Genomic DNA, 21,696 nt, shown 5'->3' on the forward strand with positions numbered 1-21,696 from the left:
CAACCAAATTGATGATTTACTTGAGAATGGTCAGATCAAATTCAGCATTTGGCCTATAAAAATCAGATACTCCCTTATTGCTTTTGTTGCATTTCTTTTGATGGTATAAATCAACATATCCATCAGCTCGAATATCTGTTATTTCTTCCAGTGCAGAAATAATGTGCAACACTTCGGAAAAGGAGGGAAAAAAAGAAAACACAAAAGGAAATTGTTCCAAAACTTGGGAAAATTTTTCCACCTCGTGAAGGATCATATTGTTATTTTTCCTAAGAAACATTTTTATATGTACAGTAAATTTGTTTAAAAAAAATCTTAACATAATGCTTCATCAGCTTAAAAGTTATTTTAATATGCAAAATAATGAAACTTTAATATCACTTTTTTGGGGGTTTACAGGCAGCAAGAATGGGTGAATCAACAAAGGGAAGACATTGAAAGGCAAAGAAAGCTCCTGGCCAAGCGAAAGCCACCAACTACAAATAATTCTCAGGCACCATCTGCCAATTCTGAACCCAAGCAGAGGAAAAATAAAGCTGTGAATGGGGCAGAAAACGATCCCTTTGTTAGACCCAATTTACCACAGCTGTAAGTTTAACATTTCAATCAGTCTTTTACATAAATTGTCTGATATTGTCTATGTGAGTTCCATTCAAATAACAACATAAAAAGACACTCAGTATATTCAGTAGCTACGTTCTCACTGAGGACTTGCTGATGTTAGGGAAATTTGCACCACTGCGTATGAAGATACCATACGGTTGCCCAAATTATTTTTGGTAGAGTCACCAGGGAAAGGTCTGTACTGTGGTTATGTAGTGTTCCTTCCGTTTCCATAATCTAGAGGAGTTCTTGTTCTGATATCTTATTCTTGCAGTGTTACTGATTTCTGTTGAACTATTATTCATCCACTTTGGGTTAGGAACCTCTTCTTTAGTTAGAGAGAATTTCAATTTTTTATTTAACAGTTGTTATCTGGCAAGAAGAGTATTTGAAGACATGTATTAAAAAAAAAAAAAAAAAAGGGAAAATTCTTTTTTACCTGTTCTGAATGCAGATCCCTAGAGCACCTGTTAGGAGTTACTGATCCCATTTCACATATTGACACTTGAAATTTTTTGTTTACACATAAAATTAAGGGCAATCAAAGAATTCTCAGTTTTTCAAGTGGCAGTATTTTCTTGTGGACAGAAATGTGTAATCCAGGGTACAGACAGATGTGTTCTTGACATTTAAATGAGCATTTTAAGAAGTTGCTGCTCACATATGGTAGTTAGTGCCCTTGTTTGCTGAGAGGCTGTAGCTGATGGTCTGTCCATAGCTGGTTTAAATGAAAAGTAAGTAGGTTTAAAAAGACAGCAAGTTGATCTTTTCCTTTGCAGAAGTTGGCTGGATTTGTTGCACATTGTCACATGTCACCTCTCGCTTGTGTAGGTATTTTATACCCTGGGGGAGGGGAACTTCTAAAATCCTTCAGTTAAATCTACAGAATTGTTTGTTTGGGGCATCAGTTCAAAGAGAGGGGCATGTGTTTTACATTGTGTGTCATTCTTAAAGACCGCATTGTGCAATTGTTTGGCTGTGACACAAGTATCATGAAAATAAAGTAGTAAGGCTGGCAATGTAAGCAAATCTTGATTAGTGTTACTCGTGTCCTTTGGCAGAGCTCAAGAACGTTCACTCAGATTGTTTCTTCAGCAACACTTAGTGCCTACACTGCTTCTTCTGAGAGCATAATTAATACTTCTGAATAGCAGTAGATTACTGTAATGTTAAAAATACCATTTTGTTTCAACGTAATACCTCTTGTTTGTAACGTTTAAGGGATGAAAAAAATCTGAAAAGTTACAGAACTTCTAATTCACCAGCATGTTATCTTTGCAAATGTATAACCATTATTTTCTTAGTCTCCACTTTTAATGGGAATGTCTGTATTCCATAGTAAAAGATGACAAAGGTTTTTTTTCAGTTGATACTAAGAATTATTAGAATAGGCATCCAAACAATATTTTCAGAACGTTTGAGTCCATATAACCCTAGTGAGTTCTTAGCCTGTAATCAGGAAGAGAGAGATCTTCATTTTGAATGTTTACCACATCAGCAAGAGAGATTAGTATTTCTGTGGTTGATGGGCTGGTGTTAATGCTCCAGACTGTACCTGGAACATACTTCCTGCTATAGAGGCTACTGTTAAGTTTCCACATAAAAGGCAAAAGTTTTTATAGTGTTTTTTGCTTTCAGGAGCTGAGCATTTTTTAAATTTCAGATATGCAAACCAATTTTATTTTAGATGCCTTCCATACATAATGACTTTTTTTTCCTGTATGTTTATTTAACAGTCTGTAGCATTGTATTAACTGTGAAATAGAAATAAACATAAATAATAAAATTGTGGCAGTAGGAAGTTTGTATATCCAGTTTAGTTTCTTTATTCAGGGAATTCTGTGCTGCCTTTTCTGCTTGTCATTGGCATATATACATCTTCTAAATGGATTTTGAAAACCCAGCAAATGCTGCTATTTAATGCTGCTTATTAGTATACCTGACAGGTGCATTTGGCCCTGTCTTCCCTCATGTTAAATTTCCATAATCATGTTGTTACTTAGGAGGTGATAAAATGCACACTCGGGGTAAAAAAATACAGAAGATAGCATCTAGTTACTAAGTAGATCAAGACAAATTCCTGGTAAGAGATTTCCAAGTATTTTCTGATGTTATGCAGTTTCATATAATTTCCAAATTACAAAAAGAAAAAAATATCAGTTTTTCATTTAATTGAGCTTAACCAATGGCACAAGAAAATGTTTGCTGGTAACAGAATCGCCAAGAGAACAATCGGAATTGCCCTTTTGTGTCTAATAAACTGTTACCAAATTGAAAGTACTTTTGCTTAATTTTATCATATCATCTAGGTGCAGGATTTCTTGTCTTTAAGGCAAGCTTATAAATGTTGTTTCAAGCCTCTGAGGTTTGTAGTGTGTCCTGTGGTAACAAAATCATTACACTGTGTCATGCTCTCAGGCCTTTACTTGAGGGGCATTATAAATGTTTACATTTAGGATTGTTACCATGTTATATGGCAGTGCTGTGTGTTGATTCCTCTTAGCTTCTCAGTGCTGTTCTGTGTACCTTGGTAAAACAATTACTAATTGTGCTCTTCCATTTTTGTGTAAGTTTGTCACCCACTGTATGTGATCCCCTCCTATTACATTGCGCTTATCACCGGTCCTGTGTTACATCACAAGTAATTATCTTAATTAGTACAGTCAAATGGAAGATGTTCTGTTTATATTAGACCAGGGAAAATGCAGAGCTGCTGAGATTAATGAACTAAAACAGTAGTAAATCAGCACAATATACATGCAAGTGATTAAACTAATCTTTTTTAAGCAAACAAACAACTTGCTACCGGTTATTAGCAACAAGTGTCTCTATGTTGCTAACATTGTTTGCTTTAGAAGATATCTCTAGTTCAGCTATTGGCAAGAGAAAATGATCTATAGCTTTATAACAAGCAATATTATTGAAGCTGTTTCTGAAAACAGCAGTTAACTGTTTTGAAATCAATTTAAGGTTTTGCCTGAGGCATTCTTTAGTAAGAGCATTGCTTTGGTTTAGCTGGATATGTTCTCCGCTATTAATTTAAAAGCAAAGTCTTTGCACTGAAGTTATTGATACAGAAGTGGCTATCTGTCATTGCTCAGTGAGTGAAAAGTGATTTCGGTGTTTAGACTCATTCTGCATGTGTTTTAAACACTGTCCTGATTTTCCAACATGCATTCAGTTTTTTGTGTCCCCAACCAAAACTAAAAAGTAGTTTGAGAGATCACCTTTTACTGAACAAAATAATTTTATTAATCTCACATGAATGTAGTATATTGAAATGTATTTGAAGAAGAAACATTTATTTGAAATAGAGTTAACTTTCATAGCCCTGGGAAAATCTGTTCCAAAAGTTCATTCCAGATTCTTGGTGACTTTAGAGAGCTTTGAAAGTTGATTTTTTTTTTTTTTTTTTAAGACAGACAATTATTTCTGGAAGCAACACTTCATGTAATTTGGGTGGTATGGTCCTTTCCATCTGCCTTCAGGTGTATTGGTTGTATTTAGTACCCATTTGACTATTTCTCTGGTTTCCCAGTTACTCCATGAAAGTCTGCATGCGTCCTCGTCCCTGTACATAATTTGAAATAGGAAAGCAGAGGGAGTTGGCAGAGTTTGTTAATGTAACTGAACAAATGCATCGTTTAGAGAGAGCATTCTGTTCTGCATGGAACAAACAAAAATATTTTCAGAAACTTTTTCACATTGAAGTGCCAACAATGTGTCTGGGCTTTACAGGATGAGTGACAACAGCTCTTTTCCTGAGGCTGTCTCTTTCTAAGGCAGACATGGAAACAATGGAAGAAATGGGACATGGCAAAAAGAACTCATGGAAAGCTGAATTGGTCAGCATTTGCTGCCCGTCTTTGTAGAAATTCTAGGAACTCAAATAAGTTTGAACCAAAAAAAAAAAAAAGCTCTTCACAAATTGTAACCAAGAGCTTGTATCGGATGTGCAAATTGCTGTTTTGGGGCATGGCTGCATTCCGCTGTGTGTATGTATCCATGATGATTTTTCATTTGGGAAACAGTGGGAAGTGAGATTGTTATTAATGTGCCTGGTTTAATTGTCATGACAACCAAGGAGCATGTTGCCATTTGAATTTTTGTTGTCTCGTTAGTGGCCACTAGTAGGTATGTTCTGATCACAGATGAAGGTTTTGTTGTAACTTGTGAGGAAGGAGTGCAGAGGTTGATTAGGTCTACCTATACCTGTGTCAAAGCCTTAGAAATTCAGCTGTAAACATTGTTAAACTATTGGAACGCACATTTTTGCTAATAAAATAAGTGCTTAAATTGTAATACCACTTTTCAGGCCAGGAAGGCTGTCTGCTTTCTTATAGTGACAAATAAATAAGCATACCATGGCTCTAAATGTCACAGATGTCTAAATATGCATTCACAGAATATCTGCAGTACTTTTTTGGAATTTCAGGAATTTATTGCATGTGTATGATGTTAATTTGGCTGCAAGCTGTTAAAACACAGCATTTAGTGCATGATAGTTTGAGTGGAAGAGGTCATGATCAGGACCGGAGTGTTACCAGATTCATTCATGCAGCCTACCCCCAGCTACTCTCTTTCCCCGGCACTCCTCCTCCAACAGAAGCCTGACTTTCCAACTGCAGTGTACTTAGTAAGTGGTGGCAGGCTGTCACCAGCCACCATCCCTCCCATGTGCTCCTCAGCCTTTCTTCTTCCACATCTGATGAGACCTGCCTTGGTCTTGGGTGACAGAGGAGCAGCCTCTTCTGTAGGAATTAATGGTGTCTTGTAGGTGACTTTTGTTAGAAGTGGACATCCAGTGGTGACTGTAGGTGGGAGGTGGTGGAAGCACTCTCTGGATGTTTTTGGCCTGTGCAACAAGGTGGTGGCCTGTAGCCAGAAGACAGGCAGCAAGCGCGTTGTCCTTGTTTATGCACTGTTTCAAGAGCATAAATATAAAGTGTATTCATGGATTAAAAAAACAAAAAACAAAACAGCACTTCACCTCTGCTCTTTTTAAACAATTATATGTTTCTGAATGTAAGTGGAAAAAAAAATAGTTGTTTTTCATAAGCTAACAAAATCCAAAGCAATTATGTCTGCTTACAGTTCAGAATTTTACTTGCTTTCTTCTGAAACACAGTGGTCAGTAACAACAGTTTTAAATTGTTGTTGATCATGCTGTGTCTCTAATAGAATTAGATTTGTAAGGAAAGAGAAAAATGAAAATAGTAATTTATTGGGATATAATGTAGACGTATGGAAATGTTTTCAATACGGCCACTGACTTGTGCTCTGCAATGAAGAGAGCTCTTTAAGTACTTCTTGGAAGGCAGTACTTGTTAGAGCCATCTAAGCACTTTGTTGTAACTGTCTAGATAGCTGTGATTTAATTGAAATAAAAAAGACCACATATGATCTTATTATTACCACATTATGGTCTTAATATCCTGTATTATGTTAGATTATCCGAGCATCTATGGTTTTAGGGCTTTTAGTGTTCAAAGAAAATTCTGGAGTATTTCATGTTATAAACTTTATATTTTCAGCATGTTTTACTTGTGATTCAGCTTTGCTAATCCACCTGAAGATTGTTCTGCTTGAAAACTTTATGTAATCTGCATTTCTTAAAATAGATACACAAGCTTGTAATTTATACTGGAGACAAGAACCTGGAAGGAAATAATACTTAACCTTATTCACATTGGTATTCTTTGCATTTTTTTGAGAGCTTAATTCATGTTAGAGCAGTTAGCTGTTCAAGAAGAAATTCTGAAAAAACATTAGGCATGCTGCTGTGAGTTGCTGAGCCTAGCCTTAGTGCTGTCTTTAGTAGATCAGATCTATCATTAGAGCGGGAATTAGAGCCCTGCTTTAGGTTTCTTGCTGTTGTTGGGGAAATACCATCCCAACGCTCCTAGCCTGTTAAGATATCCCGTTTCACATTTGCTTTAATGCCTCTCCTTCCTTCCCAGAGGAGATTCCGTCAGGAAAAAAATACAAAAGTTCAGTGCCAAAATGTGTCTCTAAGGGGCCCTTGCCTTTCCTGAAAGGAGGTGAATTTCCTCACTCTTGCCTCCAGAGTGTTTGTGGATTTCTGATGTTTGAAATACATGGCTGCTATTCATTACAGTAAGAAAAAAGATGTAGTGTAAGTTTGTGTAATGCTTCTTAAAAAAAAGAAAAAAAAAGAAGATTGCTTCCTTCTAAAATTGACAGGGATGTGGTCATGAGTGTGGTTTTCTGTTTTTTTCACTTGACTTTTAGTGTTTTGTATATATTCTATAACTTACCTTCCCAGGACAGTTGATAATTGAGCCCAATAAATTATGGACTTCTTAAAAATATATTGTGCTATTAGCTTTGCATAATGCAAATAACAGACTTAAGCAGAGCAGTACAATGTGTATGCCTTCCAGCATTAATTTTTTTCACCACTTCAGTGTGTTTTAGGGGTTTTTGTGGAGGCCGTACCTTTTTCTTCTCCGTTCATCATGTGCATATAGTTTCTTCTCTGAAACTTGAAGGGTCTTTTTAGGTTTTCTTCAGTGGTTTGTAAAGATCTCTTCTGTATGTGTTTTGTTTGTCTGATGGATACTGCACACAGTTTGTGTATTTCCTACTTACTATGCCATATGAAAAGTTTGGATCCTTTAGGTGGTAACTGATCTTCTAGAAAGCCTAGAAAGTGAGGGACCATTGCATTAATTCTAACTATCCAGTTAGCAATCTTGTCCAGTTGGTTTCTGGATCTCTATCTTTTGGTGCGTTAGGTGTTAGAATTGAGAAACAAGTAGGGGAGGAGCATCAGCTAAAATACTGAAATGGTAAGATGAATCGGAATGCAGCCAAATAGTCTAGCAGGCCAAGTGGGAGAAAGGTATGGTCCAGCGGGAGAGGCAGTTGATGTTCCAGAACACTAGACTGAGGCATTCTGTAAGTATGTTTTTACCCTGAAATTACAAAAGTGAAAGTTCAAATGGTTCAAAGAGACTCCCTTGGTATTGTGATCATAAATAATTAAGATAATATGTGTATTGTAGCGTTTACATAAGAGTACTAAATAAGATTTTTTTTTTTAACAGTTTGACTCTAGCAGAGTATCACGAACAGGAAGAAATTTTCAAACTTCGACTAGGACATCTCAAGAAGGTATGTGTATGCTCTGTTGTTGTAACATTTTTGGGCCATGCCCCAAACAGTTAAAACTAGTACTTCCAAAATAAGGTGGGGGGGTTACTTACCATAGACATTGGGAGTAAAAAGGAGTAATAATGAATCCTTGTAACAGTGATGTAACCACCACTACCAGTCTTGCTTTAGAGCTGGGAAAGTGGAGTCAAATTTGATATGACTTCATATGTTGGTTTTGGACCTTTAAAAAGGTGCAGTGTATGGGACACTGCAGTTCTGAATGAATACCGTGTTTTGATAATATGCAGTGTCCATTTCAGCTGTATAATATCTATAGCAGGAGAGAAAAAACGTTCCTAGTTCTCTGGTCTCTTAAATTATTTGTGCTTTTTTCCAGTTTTTGACTTTTGAAAAAATGTAGCAGTGTTTTTTTCTTGAAGCCACCTAGGCCATGTGAGAACACTGGTGCTGTTTTTAAAGAGTATGACTAGAAAGTATTTGAACCTATAGTAGGAACTTTGAATAGAAACTTGTTGGCTCTGTGAGGTAGACTCTACTCTGCTGCTTAGTTTGCACTTTGTTGTTAATGCTGTAGAAATAGCAACAGCTTCAAATGAATTCTGTTATGAAATTCTGTAGGTTGTTTTTTTAATATAAATATATATCTATTGGAAATTGCAAGTGACATGAAGAAAGCTGTTAGAAACTTTAATCCCCAGGTTTGTTTTACAGCTTGAGCATGAATGCTAAGGTACTCTATGCAAGAAGAAACCTGACTAAATGTCTGAGGCGAAAAAATATTATTTCTTAGCAAATTATGTTTAATAAATATGGAAGTAATAATAAGTATACATTCTTGCATTTTAATTTCCATGTATGATTCAGATTTTGTTGGTAACTAAGAAGAATAATCTTGTTATTTTTTTTACATGACTGCATTTCTTCCCTTGCGCTTCACTACTGGTTACGTTTATTCTTCTTTTCTTCTGCATATGCTGTTTTGCTGTCTTTTCCTTTTCGCTCTCCAGATACTTTCCTGGTGCTCTTATTTTTAATGCTGTGTACATTCTGCCACCACCAGTTCTCTTTTTCCTTCTGCTCCCCAGGAAATTCTTTTCCAAATAGCTGCTTTGGTCCTGGAGAGAGGCTCTTGTTTTCTCACTTCCTTTTATATAGCAGTGACCTGAGGCAGCTAAGCTGGTTCATTCTTGCTTAAAGGTATTCACAGCCTGAGTGTCCTAAATAACAGCTGGAAACAATGCAACCAGCCAGTTCTCTTTGGACTAACATTGACCTATGAACCACATTTTGAGAACCACTGAATTGCATAATATATGAATAAAAAAGTCCAAAAGAGGCATAACTGATGTGTTGTTTTTTTGGTCTGCCTTTGGGAAGAACATAGGTGATGGTGTGTGTATAAGCGTGTGGCCTTTTTGGGGGGGAAAGAAAGACTAGAATTCTTTATAGTGGACCAGTGGGTTATGAGGAGCTGCATATAATTTCAGAGTATTTAATGGAGAACTACAGGTATTAATCTAAATGTGAAAAGGTCTCAAATTGTGTAAACAGGAAAAAAAAACACGCCAAAAAAAACCCACTTAACATTACATGTTAGGAAAAACAAATGATGCATCATTTGATCTGAGTTCCTAAAGTTATTTGATAGGTTTCGAGATTATATAAATACAGGTGTTGTTTCAGAGTGGGGTTTTATGATGTACTGTATTTAGAAATACTGACTTCGAAGCATGTTTCTCTCCCCCATGATGACATCTACCTCCACCCCTTGTACCATGACTCATTGCCTTTACCAGCACCACCAGATTGTGCAATTACAGTATAAATTGGATTGGAAAACTGCTGTAGCCTTTATCAAAAACCAAAGATGCATATGTTGGCAAGGCTTGCTTTTTTTTTTGTCTTTTAAAGAAAAGGTTGATCAGTTTTCAAGTCTGGTTTGCCATGCAGCTGTACAAATAGCTTGTGCCAAAGTAACAAGAAGATGTGGGGCACTGCTGGGGGGAAAAAAAACAAAAACAAAAAAACCACATATCAGGTGCCAGGCTTTCTTTCTCCTTTTCAGCTAGAATAATTTTGTAATTATTAGATTTCTTGTATGGACTAATTTAGTCTCCCGTTCTTTCAAACTTTCAAGTTTTAGAGGTGCTACCTCTGAAATAGATGCAACTCTTTTTACAGTGTCTTTCAGTGAGTGTATCACGTGTATAGATGTGCTGGTTTCCATAAATTAGGTGCTATGCATTCTTTCCCATTTTTTGTTGAGATTCTGAATAGATAACTATTTAAGTGTTCTCTAATATGCAGCATAAAGATGACAAAGTTCTAAGTGCCAAGGTTAGTTAGAGAATATCCTCATAGCTAACAGTACTTTTGAAATTGCATTTGAGGTTTTAAGTAACACATATTCTGTGTTTGTAATTTTAATAAGATAAAGATGGAAAAATCTTTCAAAATTAGCTTTGTTTTGGTGTTTTGTGTCAGCACTTTAAAAGCACTTCTGCTATAATATTCTGTTGTCTTTTTTGTTTGCCCTTCAACTTCAAAATATTTGAGACATCTTTTTATAATCCGTCGGTTTGCACAAAATCTATAACTGTGCATATCTCAGTTTTTTCTTCATCGTACATCAATTTTAGACTGCTTCTCAGATAATTTCTCTCCTTGGCTGAGGTACAAAACCCAGCTGCCTCTCATTTTGAATAGCATCCCTACAGTGCAGAACAACACTGTGAACATCCTATTACCTGGGGATTCATGGACAGGAAGTTCCTTGAAACATACTTTTTGCCTTATCTGGGTTTTCAGGCTTTAGAAGAAAAGCAATGCTTTCTTCTAGTTCAGCAGGGTTTTGTAATGTAATGTTCCTCCATCACCACTAGTATTGATGCAGGGGTAAAAATATCCTTTTCAAATGAGGAGTAAATGAGCTTTTATACTTGATTCTTTTCATTTGCAGGAGGAAGCTGAAATACAAGCAGAACTTGAACGTTTGGAAAGAGTTAGGAATCTTCACATAAGAGAGCTGAAAAGAATAAATAATGAAGATAATTCACAGTAAGAGACTTACTGTCTTGATTTTGCATGTATTCTTTTAAAATAATGCTCTAAAACCAAATTTTACCATAGGATATAAGCAGGTTCATAATTTTTTCTTTGGTTTCTTGTTTGTATACATTTTAAAAAACGGCTTATTTAAGCTTTACCAAATAACAAGTAATTTTTTTTAAGCTTAATAGTTCACTGAATATGGAGGAAACAGTGTATGTACCCAGACTATAATGCAGGAATGCTAAAATTTGCAATACCATGTCACTGGGTTGGAAGAAATCTTGGAACCCAATGCACTTCCTTTAGCTGACAGTAATGTGAGAAAATGGTGGGGAGGTTTGATGCAGGAACAACTATTTAATAATGCAGTTCAAATCAGTTAGTTTTATTGCACCATAATTTACATTACAGGTACCTGACAGGAAAAAGACAAATACAAAGTCTTCTGTGTTACGTTAAATTTACTCTATACTTCAGCGTACTTGGCAGTATATCCTAATGTTCAATTGGCATTTAAAGTTTACTTTAACTATGTAGATTCCAAAATAGTAATCATGTAACTAAAAAGTTTGTGTGTTTTCCATGGTGGGGAATACAAGCACTAACACAGTGTTTCATCAATGCTTTGAGGTGGCACTGTTGCAACCAAGAAATTTGTTCTGCCTATGTACAGCTATCTCCTTATGCCCTTGCCCTTTACTTTTCACATGCCAGCAATGGCATTTCTCTAGCAAACAGCTCCTGGAAGTTGATCCAAGTTAAATTTACACCTCCTGTGGTTTCTTTTTCTGGATTAATTTTAACTCCAACTCAATCTTCTGGTCTAGTTCTTCATCAGACTAGCCCTAAACCCTTCTTCAAAGTTTTCTGTGGGGTATAGTTAGCAACTGGCCCTAGATTCATGAGTATAGGCATCTCATCATAGTACTGAAGATGTGTTAAGTATTCACTATCCTCCCCCTGCTCCTTGATAGGTGGACAAATGCAAGAAGTAACATCTTGCACAGCAAACATTAGTTAGGTGCATCTCTGAGCTTAGACTTTCTGGTGTAACTCCAGAATACTGGTTGTTTTTTTTTTTTTTGAATGCCAAATGGTCTTTAAAAATCATGAACAAACTTGCTAATTTTCTCATTAATACCAATTTTAGTAATATTTTATCTTTGGTTCTAAAACAATATAGTAGCACCATATGAGGTCACCTTTTCTGTAAGTGAAGAGACTTGCAAACTTTTGTTTTGCTTGTGTCATTTACTATCTATTTACCTAAATATTTACCCAAGTTTTCTTTCTCTGAAGATCTTTACTAGAAATCTGTATTTCAAAAAGTGTAAACTAAGAAATCCAATTTCTTGTTGGAAGGACAGTCAGTTCACCATCTTGGCTTAACAGGAGTTTGGAAGCTGATAAGAAGCGTATTTCCATCTATTCCATCCATTTTCAAGCCCTGAAAGAGCTACAGTAGTTACCATGTCTCCCTGAATCCTTCCCACTCTTTTTCCTTCACTGTCACTAACATGAGCAGTTAGACTCTGGCTGACTGGTTTGACTGAAGGCTATATTTTGTCTTTTGCATATTTCAGGAGAGAGTGTGGTGTTTATCCTGCAACATCATTTTGCATTTGGAAAGAGTTTTTCCTCGTTGCTTTTCATAAGAGTGTGAGCAGATACTCAGTCATTTGGTGTGCTTTCCCCATATTACTGTTTGTTATTTTATAACTTCTTAGTCATGTATATAAGTCATTTTGTTAAACGATGAGTATGTACAACAGATCTGGTCAAGTTTCGTGTGAAATTAGAGGTATATTTTCCTCATCAGTTCCAGAAAGCGGAAGCTGACTTCTTGCAAATTGGGATCAGTGAGCAGAGCACTGCTGTAATCCCATTTCATAAACCTTTTATGCAAAGGAAGGGTTTGGGGTTTTGGCAGGATACCTGCTGTAGAGTGTAGGGAAGAGAACCGCAGTCCACTAGTGATACAGATTGCAAAGCAGTATTCACCTACATTTAGAATATTAGCATTACATGGTTTCTGGGCATGTTCGTTAATAAAAGTTAAATGAACGGATTGGAGAGATGAAAAATGTACTGAAATTCTGTGCTCACTTCTGATTGGTCAGAGAGTATAGAAGTAGATTTCATGCTATGGAATGGAAGCAGATCCTACTGATTCTACTGTTGATATTGATGGTGATTACTGTTGTTGATAGTGATTTTGTTTGAGAAGAAAACGTGACACAGAGTAGTATTTTCCCTATTAAGTCATCATGAGCATTGCGTTTATAGTGAGTGGGTTAAGGGTGTTTTTTTCTTATCCTCACAAAAAGAGAAAAATGACAAAAAGTTTGCCAGAATTTTGTGATTTGACAATAAAGTTGTGATAGCAGTTTTATGCTAAATAATCAGAACTGTGCCGTAAAGTTGCACGTGGTTAAATATTCTTCAGCATGTTAGGTGTCACTAGTAGAAAGAAAAGTTCTGTTTGAGAAGTAACACTCAGAGATTTACATTTCAGGCTGTGTTTGTATACCTCAAACAGAAAGAAATTAAATCATTTTTTCTTTCAAGGTTTAAAGATCACCCCACGTTGAATGAACGGTATTTGTTACTCCATTTACTTGGCCGAGGTGGCTTCAGTGAAGTATACAAGGTAGAGTGTGTTAAGTCTATTAAATCTAATGTTTGAGGCATGTACGTTTAATCTTTGGGACTGGAGTGAAGGTCGTGAGGGATCTAAAAGAAGCAGGAGGATTTTAATGTGTGTACTCCTTAAAAAGTGATTGAGCAAAACCTCCTTGATTAATCTGTGGAGGGGAGGTAGCATTACAATAGACATGTGAAATACATACCTATTTTGTTTCTTTCTATTGGGTGTTATTTTTATCATCATCTTCATTTATAATTTTGCTTTATTTGTGGGTTTCTTTTTTAGGCTTTTGATCTTTATGAACAAAGATATGCTGCTGTGAAGATTCACCAGCTTAACAAAAGCTGGAGGGATGAAAAGAAAGAAAACTACCACAAGTAAATATTAATGACTTACGCTTCATATGTTAAATTGAATAGCATTTTTTCGATTGTGGAAGATTAATGTATCGATCTTCTTCTAGACATGCCTGCAGAGAGTATAGAATACACAAAGAACTGGATCACCCCCGGATAGTTAAATTATATGACTACTTCTCCTTGGATACAGATACGTAAGTACATGAAATTATATGTTTTCTAGAACGTGAAAAGGACTTGAGCGTTGTATGTTGGATAAGCAGAAATGAAGAATATTTGGCTTTCAGCCAAAATACTTAAGGTTTCTTTAGGAGCACTTTTGGAAAAAAGAAGGGGAAAAAGAAAGGAAAAAAAAAAAAAACCACTAGTTGCAGAAGTTTGTTGCAGATATATATAGCAGATCTTGTGTAAAGTGATGAAAACACTGTTTTGTAGCACCTAACTGCCCTCTTCAGTGTGCATAATTTTTCTTTTTTGGTGAGCTGTTCTGATTTGTTTTGGTGAGTTGTTCGTGTTCTGACTGATGTCAGGTTTCATAATCTAATCATTATGCCATATGTTTTATTAACAATTTCATTCATGTAATTTAATATTCAGGCAGCTGTTGTTAAAGTTATTGGTATTAAACTAGATTGTCATAACTTTGATCTTGCAGTTGGATATATCATTTAATTTTGTCTCTAAATTCTGCCTTAGGTTTTGCACGGTGTTAGAATACTGTGAAGGCAATGACTTGGATTTCTATCTCAAGCAACATAAATTGATGTCAGAGAAGGAAGCTAGGTCCATTGTAATGCAAATAGTAAATGCACTACGGTATCTCAATGAGATCAAGCCCCCTATTATACACTATGATCTTAAACCAGGTAAATGAAAAATGATAAAACAGAAAATGTCATCACATTTTTGCCCTCATTTTGTTTGTAATTCATGTTTTGAAGTACCAAAACTATCTTTGGCATGTCAAGTTTATTTTAATCTGAGAGATGGATACTTTTCTTTCTAGTTTTACTGTTAAAATAATCTGTCTTTTCTTTGGAAACATATCTGTTATAACTTTTCACCTTTGTATTACTTTGGTTTGAATTTGTAGGGAAATGTCATAGAGCTTGTAGATATATTAGTATGTGACAGTATAAGCACATAATGGATCCTAATGGATCATTGTAGAATGTTGATTTGTAAATAATTTTTCCCTTATGTATTTCTTAGGCTATGAAGGACTGAAATAGGTAATAATCACTTTCTACATCTAAGGATAAACATTTCCTACCAGGACTTTACAGAACTATTTCCTAGTTCTGAATCCTTTTTTTTTCTTATGCCTTCTTGCATGTTTATAGTCTTTTTTTTTTAAAAAAAAAAAACTACCTCTTTATCTGAAACAGTTTGGCTTTTCTCAGGAAGCCAATGTGAACACAACTGTTAATTGGATCTCTTCCCTAAATCCTGGTCAAGCTTTCTAGTAATAATAATGATGAACATTGTCATAAATGATGTAGTCTGTCCAGAATATGATGATGTATTCGGTCCTTGATGTTTTTTGTCTAATTTAATCTGCTAGACTTCTGAGTTTAGCATTTGTTGTGTAGCTATTAGTGCCAGTCTGTTTGATTGCTAAATTTTTCATATAGATTTCTATTAAAGAATAACAGATTTCATATTATGAAGCTGTACAGAATGTGTTCTTAATTTCATTAGTTCTTGCTCTATTTTTAGAGGAAACTCATCAAATGTTTTTTTTTTAAATCAAATTATTGCACAACTTTAACACGTGGAACTAGATTTTTTTTTAACTGTAGCAGTTTTTTTGACACTATTTTCTGGCATGTGCAAACCCTGAAATGCGTAGTTTAGAATTTTTTCTGGACAAAACTTCATTATGACTTCTCTACTGTTTTATATTGCTGTCCAGACAGCTCCAAGTTGAGGAAGCCATCTTGGATGATGATGATGTTAACCTAGAGAGTTCCTGAGACAGTGCTGAAATGTCATAGTCAAGTTGCTGTAGACTTGAGGTCATAAAGATAATGAGGGATCAGTGATATCTTTACATCAAGTTGAACATTCCTGAAAATTGTGACTGGTTTTGAAAATGAAGCATTCTGGTGGCATTTTTTTCGCAGTTAGAAATGTATTTTTTCTCCTCTGTTTAGGTAATATTCTTCTTGTAGATGGAACAGCATGTGGAGAAATAAAAATTACTGATTTTGGCTTGTCCAAAATAATGGATGATGATAGCTACGGTGTGGATGGAATGGATTTAACTTCACAGGGAGCAGGAACTTACTGGTAATGCCTGTTTGATTTTATTATTCAGGTCATTGTTGAGGCTTCAGAAATGCTTTCATAAAGCTAATTCCTAGAGATAGCTGGGATTAAAAATATTAACATCAATGACAAATGAAGATTTTTGTGCAGTACTATGGATCTTGATATACACAAATATTCCAGAATGGTACCATAATAGAAGTTAGGGGTGTGTGTGTGTGTATATATATATAATCATATATATGTGTATATATCTGTGGAGGAAATGTCTGTGATTTATAAACATGGTTTCCCAGAAGAAGCAGGTGTTTAATCTTTGGCTGCAGGTGGTTAAAGATGTTTGACAGAACTGTGATGATTAAGTGTGGGTACTTAGTCCTTGGAAATCTTAGAGCAGGGATTACCAGAAGGTAATGTCCTTAGGATAAAAGAGTATTTACTCTCCCATCCTAAAGGTTAATGACAGCTGAGCAGCTGTAACTTGTTTTCTTTGTGTACCCACAAAACCCAAAAACCTGAAGTTTTAGAGCTGCCTACAGAACAAGAATGACAAAAAACAACAACAACAAAAAAAACATTTCATTGCTAACAGAAAAGCTGTTTCTAGAATTTGTTCTCTAAAGATGCAACTTGACACAGTAGATCTTTGAGCCTGTGAGCACAGTACCTGTATCAGGATGAGTGGAATAGAAAGCCTATATTGACCAGATAATTATTTGTGGATTCGTTTGCTCTTTTTCTCCTTGTTCTGCCTGTAGCAAGATAAGAATCAAAAGCTGAAACCTAACTCTAACAGAGAAGCCAGTGTGCTTCCTTTTTCTTCTTCAAGTTTTCCTGTATTTTGAAGTTGTATATAACATAGATTTTGTCTTTTCCTTGAGAATTTTTAGGAAAAAACCTCACACATACTCTTGAGTGAATAGAAATGTGCATGTCCTGTGAAAAGACAGTCATCCAAATTGAAGCATTTTAGAAGTGTTAGACTGTTGCTGCTTTCCTTAATGCTCCAATTTAAACATGAATTTAAATATTTAATTGTAGGAACACTATTAAAAAAAATTTGGCCTTTGGCTTTGATCTAAAGCGTCACATGCTCTAGTGGTAGTGTGAACTGAGAGATCTAAAATGATCTGTGACCATTGCATATTAATGATAAAGCTGTGTTTCTAATTCACGCTTTCTCTGAGGGAAAGTTTTGAGCCAGTTTGAGATGAGGATGAGTCTGTGTAAGGCAAATTGCATAAACCCAGCAACATAGTGCTGGGAGAGATTTCTTCAGTCACTAGGTCAAGTTACCTGTCCCTCCAAGCATTCAGGTCACGTACTCTGTTCTGTAAAAATTGTATTAAATTTAGTGTCTTGTCCCCAGTAATCTCTGATTTGAAGTTTGTTCCTTAACCTTGTTTCTGTGATCATTAGAAACTTAATCTTCTAATTTATAGAACTGTTTACTTGTAGCCAGTTTGTACTTGTTTGTTCTTGCACCAGCACTGGCCTCCTTTGAAATAGGTTGTTTCCCTTCCCGATACTTACTCCCTTGTGTTTTTATAGTATTTGGTTTTTCTCTGAATTGTGGCTTTCTATTCTTCAGGTCATCTCAGTAGTTTTCTGTGTGCTTGCATTAGTTCAAGCCCATCTTTCTTGTATGTTATTATCGGAATTGTGCACAAGTTTTCTAGAAGAAATATTTTGGTGTTGCATGAAATTCATACTCGTGTTGCTTTCTTATTTCGTTTTTTTGCTTGTTTCCATTTTCACAGACATTTCTGTAAATTATTTTTTAAAGACTTGCATGCTATTGATGACAGAATGTGTGGCATGTCATTGCTTTAAGGGATTTTTTACTCCCCTTCTAGGTTTTGATTACAGCATGTAGTGGTATTTTGGAGGGTATGGTTTGGTTTGGTTTTTTTTTTTGGAGATTGCATTTCACGAGTTCCTCTGTAATACATGGATGCCATAAAAACTTACTCAACTTTCAGCTTTTCAAGTATGGCTTCCATGGAAATTATAGGCATAGAAATCTGATCACATTTATCAACCATATAACTCTCTTATTAGTGTCATCATTCTTATTGAAAACTTTAAAATCATACGTATGTTACATTTGATTCCTAATGAGTCTTTGCTTTAAATGTCCCGTATAGATCTCATCTTTTCACATTCAAACAGCGAGAAGGTGTATATTTACCCTCATGGGATCCCAGTGCTTGAATAACTAGTGATTATTAGTGGTTTAAGTAAAGAATAGGTTCCCTATTTGACTGCCTGACTGTACAAAAAATTGTAATGTCAGTTTTGATGGGTGTTACAAGTGTTGGAATAAGGATCATAAGATAACTGTACAGTTGTTCAAAGATGAACTCACACATATATTTCATACCCCATCTCCGATCTTTGAACAAGTTCTGTTGATTGCATACATCTGCTTGTTGACACTGAGGCATGTATTTTGTTTTTCAGGTACTTGCCTCCAGAGTGCTTTGTAGTTGGCAAAGAGCCACCAAAGATTTCTAATAAGGTTGATGTATGGTCAGTTGGAGTAATCTTTTTCCAGTGTCTTTATGGTAGAAAGGTAAGGAAAATATTGTTTACCTATCTTAAATTGTTAGTATAAATGCTTGCGTGTTTTCAGTAGAATGTGAACAACAGCTGTAAAGATGTGAATCTATGTGGAAATGACTTCTGTTAGTTTTTGCTAGTGTGCACTGATACTGTGAGAAATGTTAAAGGTTTTGACTAAAACATTTTCTTAATTGAAGGAATGGTTAGAAACATGTATTACTTCCTATTGCATAAGTACTCATGAAGTCAAAATAGTTGGATAACTGTCATGAAGAAAATCCTGTGCTTATTTTTCAGCCATTTGGCCACAATCAATCTCAGCAAGATATCTTACAAGAGAATACAATATTAAAAGCCACAGAAGTCCAGTTCCCTGTTAAGCCTGTTGTTAGCAATGAAGCCAAGGTAATGTTTTACATGAGGTCAAGAGTAGTGTTTAAAACCTATTTTATTTATTTTTAAGGATTTAGCCATAAAATTGCTGTTAAGAATGCTGTGGGATGTAGTAACTTAACATGTAGGAAAACATAATGAAGAAACTAATATTTTCATGTCTTTCTTTCAACAAATTATTTTGGGACTTCTTAAAGTCATGTGTTTGAAAGCAAGACCATATAATCTAGAAACCTGCAAGCAACTTTAAACTAGACTCTCAAAAATCATCTGCTTTCCTTTTTTGCAGAGGACCTTAACTGTCTCACTAAAAGTTCTCATGAAATACTTCTACGAACAGTAGAAGCTTTTTCAGAAATTAGTGTATTTTTATTTTCTCCAGCCTTATTGGCTTTAAGGACTGTTTGACTACTGACTACCTGGGGAGTGTTCCTGCCAACATTTTTCCCCTTCAGAGGTCATACTATGCATGCATTAATTTAACTATGAGCTTAGAAGCACAAATTCTTAAGATTAAAATTTGATGCTGATTCAGGAAAGAAGACAGCTAAAATGGTTGATGAGATATAAAGGTGTGGATTGCAATGTTTTTTGGTTTTTGATAATTTTATTTTGAAACTTGGAGTACCAGATGCACGTGCACAGACTAGTGATTAAGAGAACAGATTAAGCTGGTTTTCTAAGTTCTTGCTGATGTGAGCAGCTATGACAAATCCAATTCCGTGAATTTGGAAGAAAACATTCTAAGTTACTTGTTCGTGAAAGTAAAAGGTTGCCAAAAGTTTAAGGATGTTATGTTGAGACAGTTCAGCTTCTCATGATAAAAATGAAAGACAATGGAGTTCTAGAGGATGTAACTTCCCAAGAAAACAATTATGTCAGGAACATAAACTTAATGTTAAAATTTGTAGTGTGTGTGTGTTGGTTATATTTCCTAGAACTAGTTTTAGTGAATGAGCTCCAGTTAGAATTATGAATATTTGGTTGAAGATTGTAGTTCTGGTTTTTTTTGGAGGTGGTGGTGGGGATTGTTTTTGTTGTTGTTGTTGTTGATTGGTTTCATTTGGGAGAGGTTCATTTCAGTTTGGAAAAATCATCTCCCTTGAATGCAGTTGACAAATCTGCATCGTATAACTCATAGCTGTTAATGTTACGTACTAGCAGTTTATATTTCTGTCTTTTAACTCTGCATTTCTTTGTGATAAGTAGTGTTTTTCTGAAGAATATTGGGAGAGAGTAAATAATTCAACATGGTTCTGATATAGAGTTAGTTACTTATTTTATATTCTCTGTGTTCCTTGTTCTGTTTGAAAGAATGGGAGTGAAGAATAATGAAAGATTATTAGTAATGTCACAATAGCTGTGAGAGAGAGAGAAATTATTCTCTGGTGGAAGCACTATAAAACAATTTCAGACTAACTTGTAAATTTGGACAGTTTATGATGACTGTGTAGATTTATAGGCCTGGTAGTTGGAAAATAACAGCAATAAGCTGAAGTTTTGATTTGGAAAGCATTGGGATGAAATAAACACAGAACCTGAAATGACACTGTTAGTTTTCAGACTGTAACTGTCCCTTGGTCCTTGCCACTTTTTCCTATTCTATGCAGTGTTCTTTGCATTACAGTAATATTTGCACTGCCACAGAAGCACAAGGTATTTTACAGACATTTTAGAAACAAACTGTTACTCTGAGAACCTTGCAAACTACACTTAGCAGCTCATTTCTTAGGGATTCATTAAGAAGAATTCTGTTAAAACCTATGATGTCCGAGAATGTGTGAATCTATGTTAAGATGTGCATGTTTTTTATTTTGTGACTAGTTCCTGCTGGATATGTATGTTAGAAGGAAATTCTAGCAGGATTCTTCAGAACTTACATCACAGATTAAATTTGCCTTTAATCTCCAGTTTTTAATTGGAGCAAAGAACAATTGAAGAGATTTATCAAGGAAAGATATGTAATTCTTTTAAGTTCTAGATTAAGTAACGATGTGCTAATGAGTTCTGAGCAATAATAAGGATTTTCTGTCATTAAATGTTGAAGCCCAAGTTCCCAGGAGACTGAGTGTTCTGTATATACTAGACATGAGACTTAAGAAACTTTCATCGTGCAATAATTGACAGATATCATGTGGACCTTAATGAGGGACAATACAGAGTCTCAAAAGCAGTCCTGGAGATAAACAGAGATTTTTTTTCCCCCAGTTTTTAAGATATTTTGAATCAGTTGGGATTGACTCCTTTCTGAGAGAGAAGTTCCAGCTAGGTGGTGATTTCATAAATAATCTGTTGGTTAATGGCTGTTGAAAGTGGCAACCACCACTGTCACAAGTCACATTTTTGTTGCATCCCATCATGACACATGGTAGTGCCTATTCCCAAAGGCAAGCTAAAATGTTGAAGTTCTGTCCCTGCATCTTCCATTTATTCTTTGTTTACTGCACTGCTGGATGGTTTTAGAAGCTCCATGGAGCTCCTTTCTACTTCCTCAGACCTCTGACATTTGCTCTTAGCTTTTACCATGCTGTTAAGGGATAGCACAAGCAGAATTCTCACTGTGTGAAATGCTAATGTTTTACTTGTAAATATAGTTAATACATTTTTTTGTCTGAAATACGTATTTGAAGTGTGATTACTTCGCGCCAATTAGGCTTGCTGATTTAT

General features: G+C 35.4%; 1 protein-coding gene across 5 annotated transcripts in view; it reads left to right on the plus strand.

The window, feature by feature from the left end:
* Window positions 1–21,696, plus strand: part of TLK1 (tousled like kinase 1) — a 91,586-nt gene that overhangs the window by 67,952 nt on the left and 1,938 nt on the right. For all 5 annotated transcript variants that reach the window (XM_021400019.1, XM_021400020.1, XM_021400016.1 and 2 more), the window contains 10 exons: window positions 400–588; window positions 7,674–7,740; window positions 10,703–10,800; window positions 13,363–13,444; window positions 13,727–13,818; window positions 13,905–13,994; window positions 14,497–14,666; window positions 15,957–16,092; window positions 18,535–18,646; window positions 18,934–19,041. In XM_021400019.1, the coding sequence (XP_021255694.1) occupies window positions 400–588; window positions 7,674–7,740; window positions 10,703–10,800; window positions 13,363–13,444; window positions 13,727–13,818; window positions 13,905–13,994; window positions 14,497–14,666; window positions 15,957–16,092; window positions 18,535–18,646; window positions 18,934–19,041 (1,144 nt within the window). The remainder of the gene's footprint in view (window positions 1–399; window positions 589–7,673; window positions 7,741–10,702; window positions 10,801–13,362; window positions 13,445–13,726; window positions 13,819–13,904; window positions 13,995–14,496; window positions 14,667–15,956; window positions 16,093–18,534; window positions 18,647–18,933; window positions 19,042–21,696) is intronic.

The sequence above is a fragment of the Numida meleagris genome, chromosome 5, assembly GCF_002078875.1.
Source record: "Numida meleagris isolate 19003 breed g44 Domestic line chromosome 5, NumMel1.0, whole genome shotgun sequence".
Classification (NCBI taxonomy): domain Eukaryota; kingdom Metazoa; phylum Chordata; class Aves; order Galliformes; family Numididae; genus Numida; species Numida meleagris.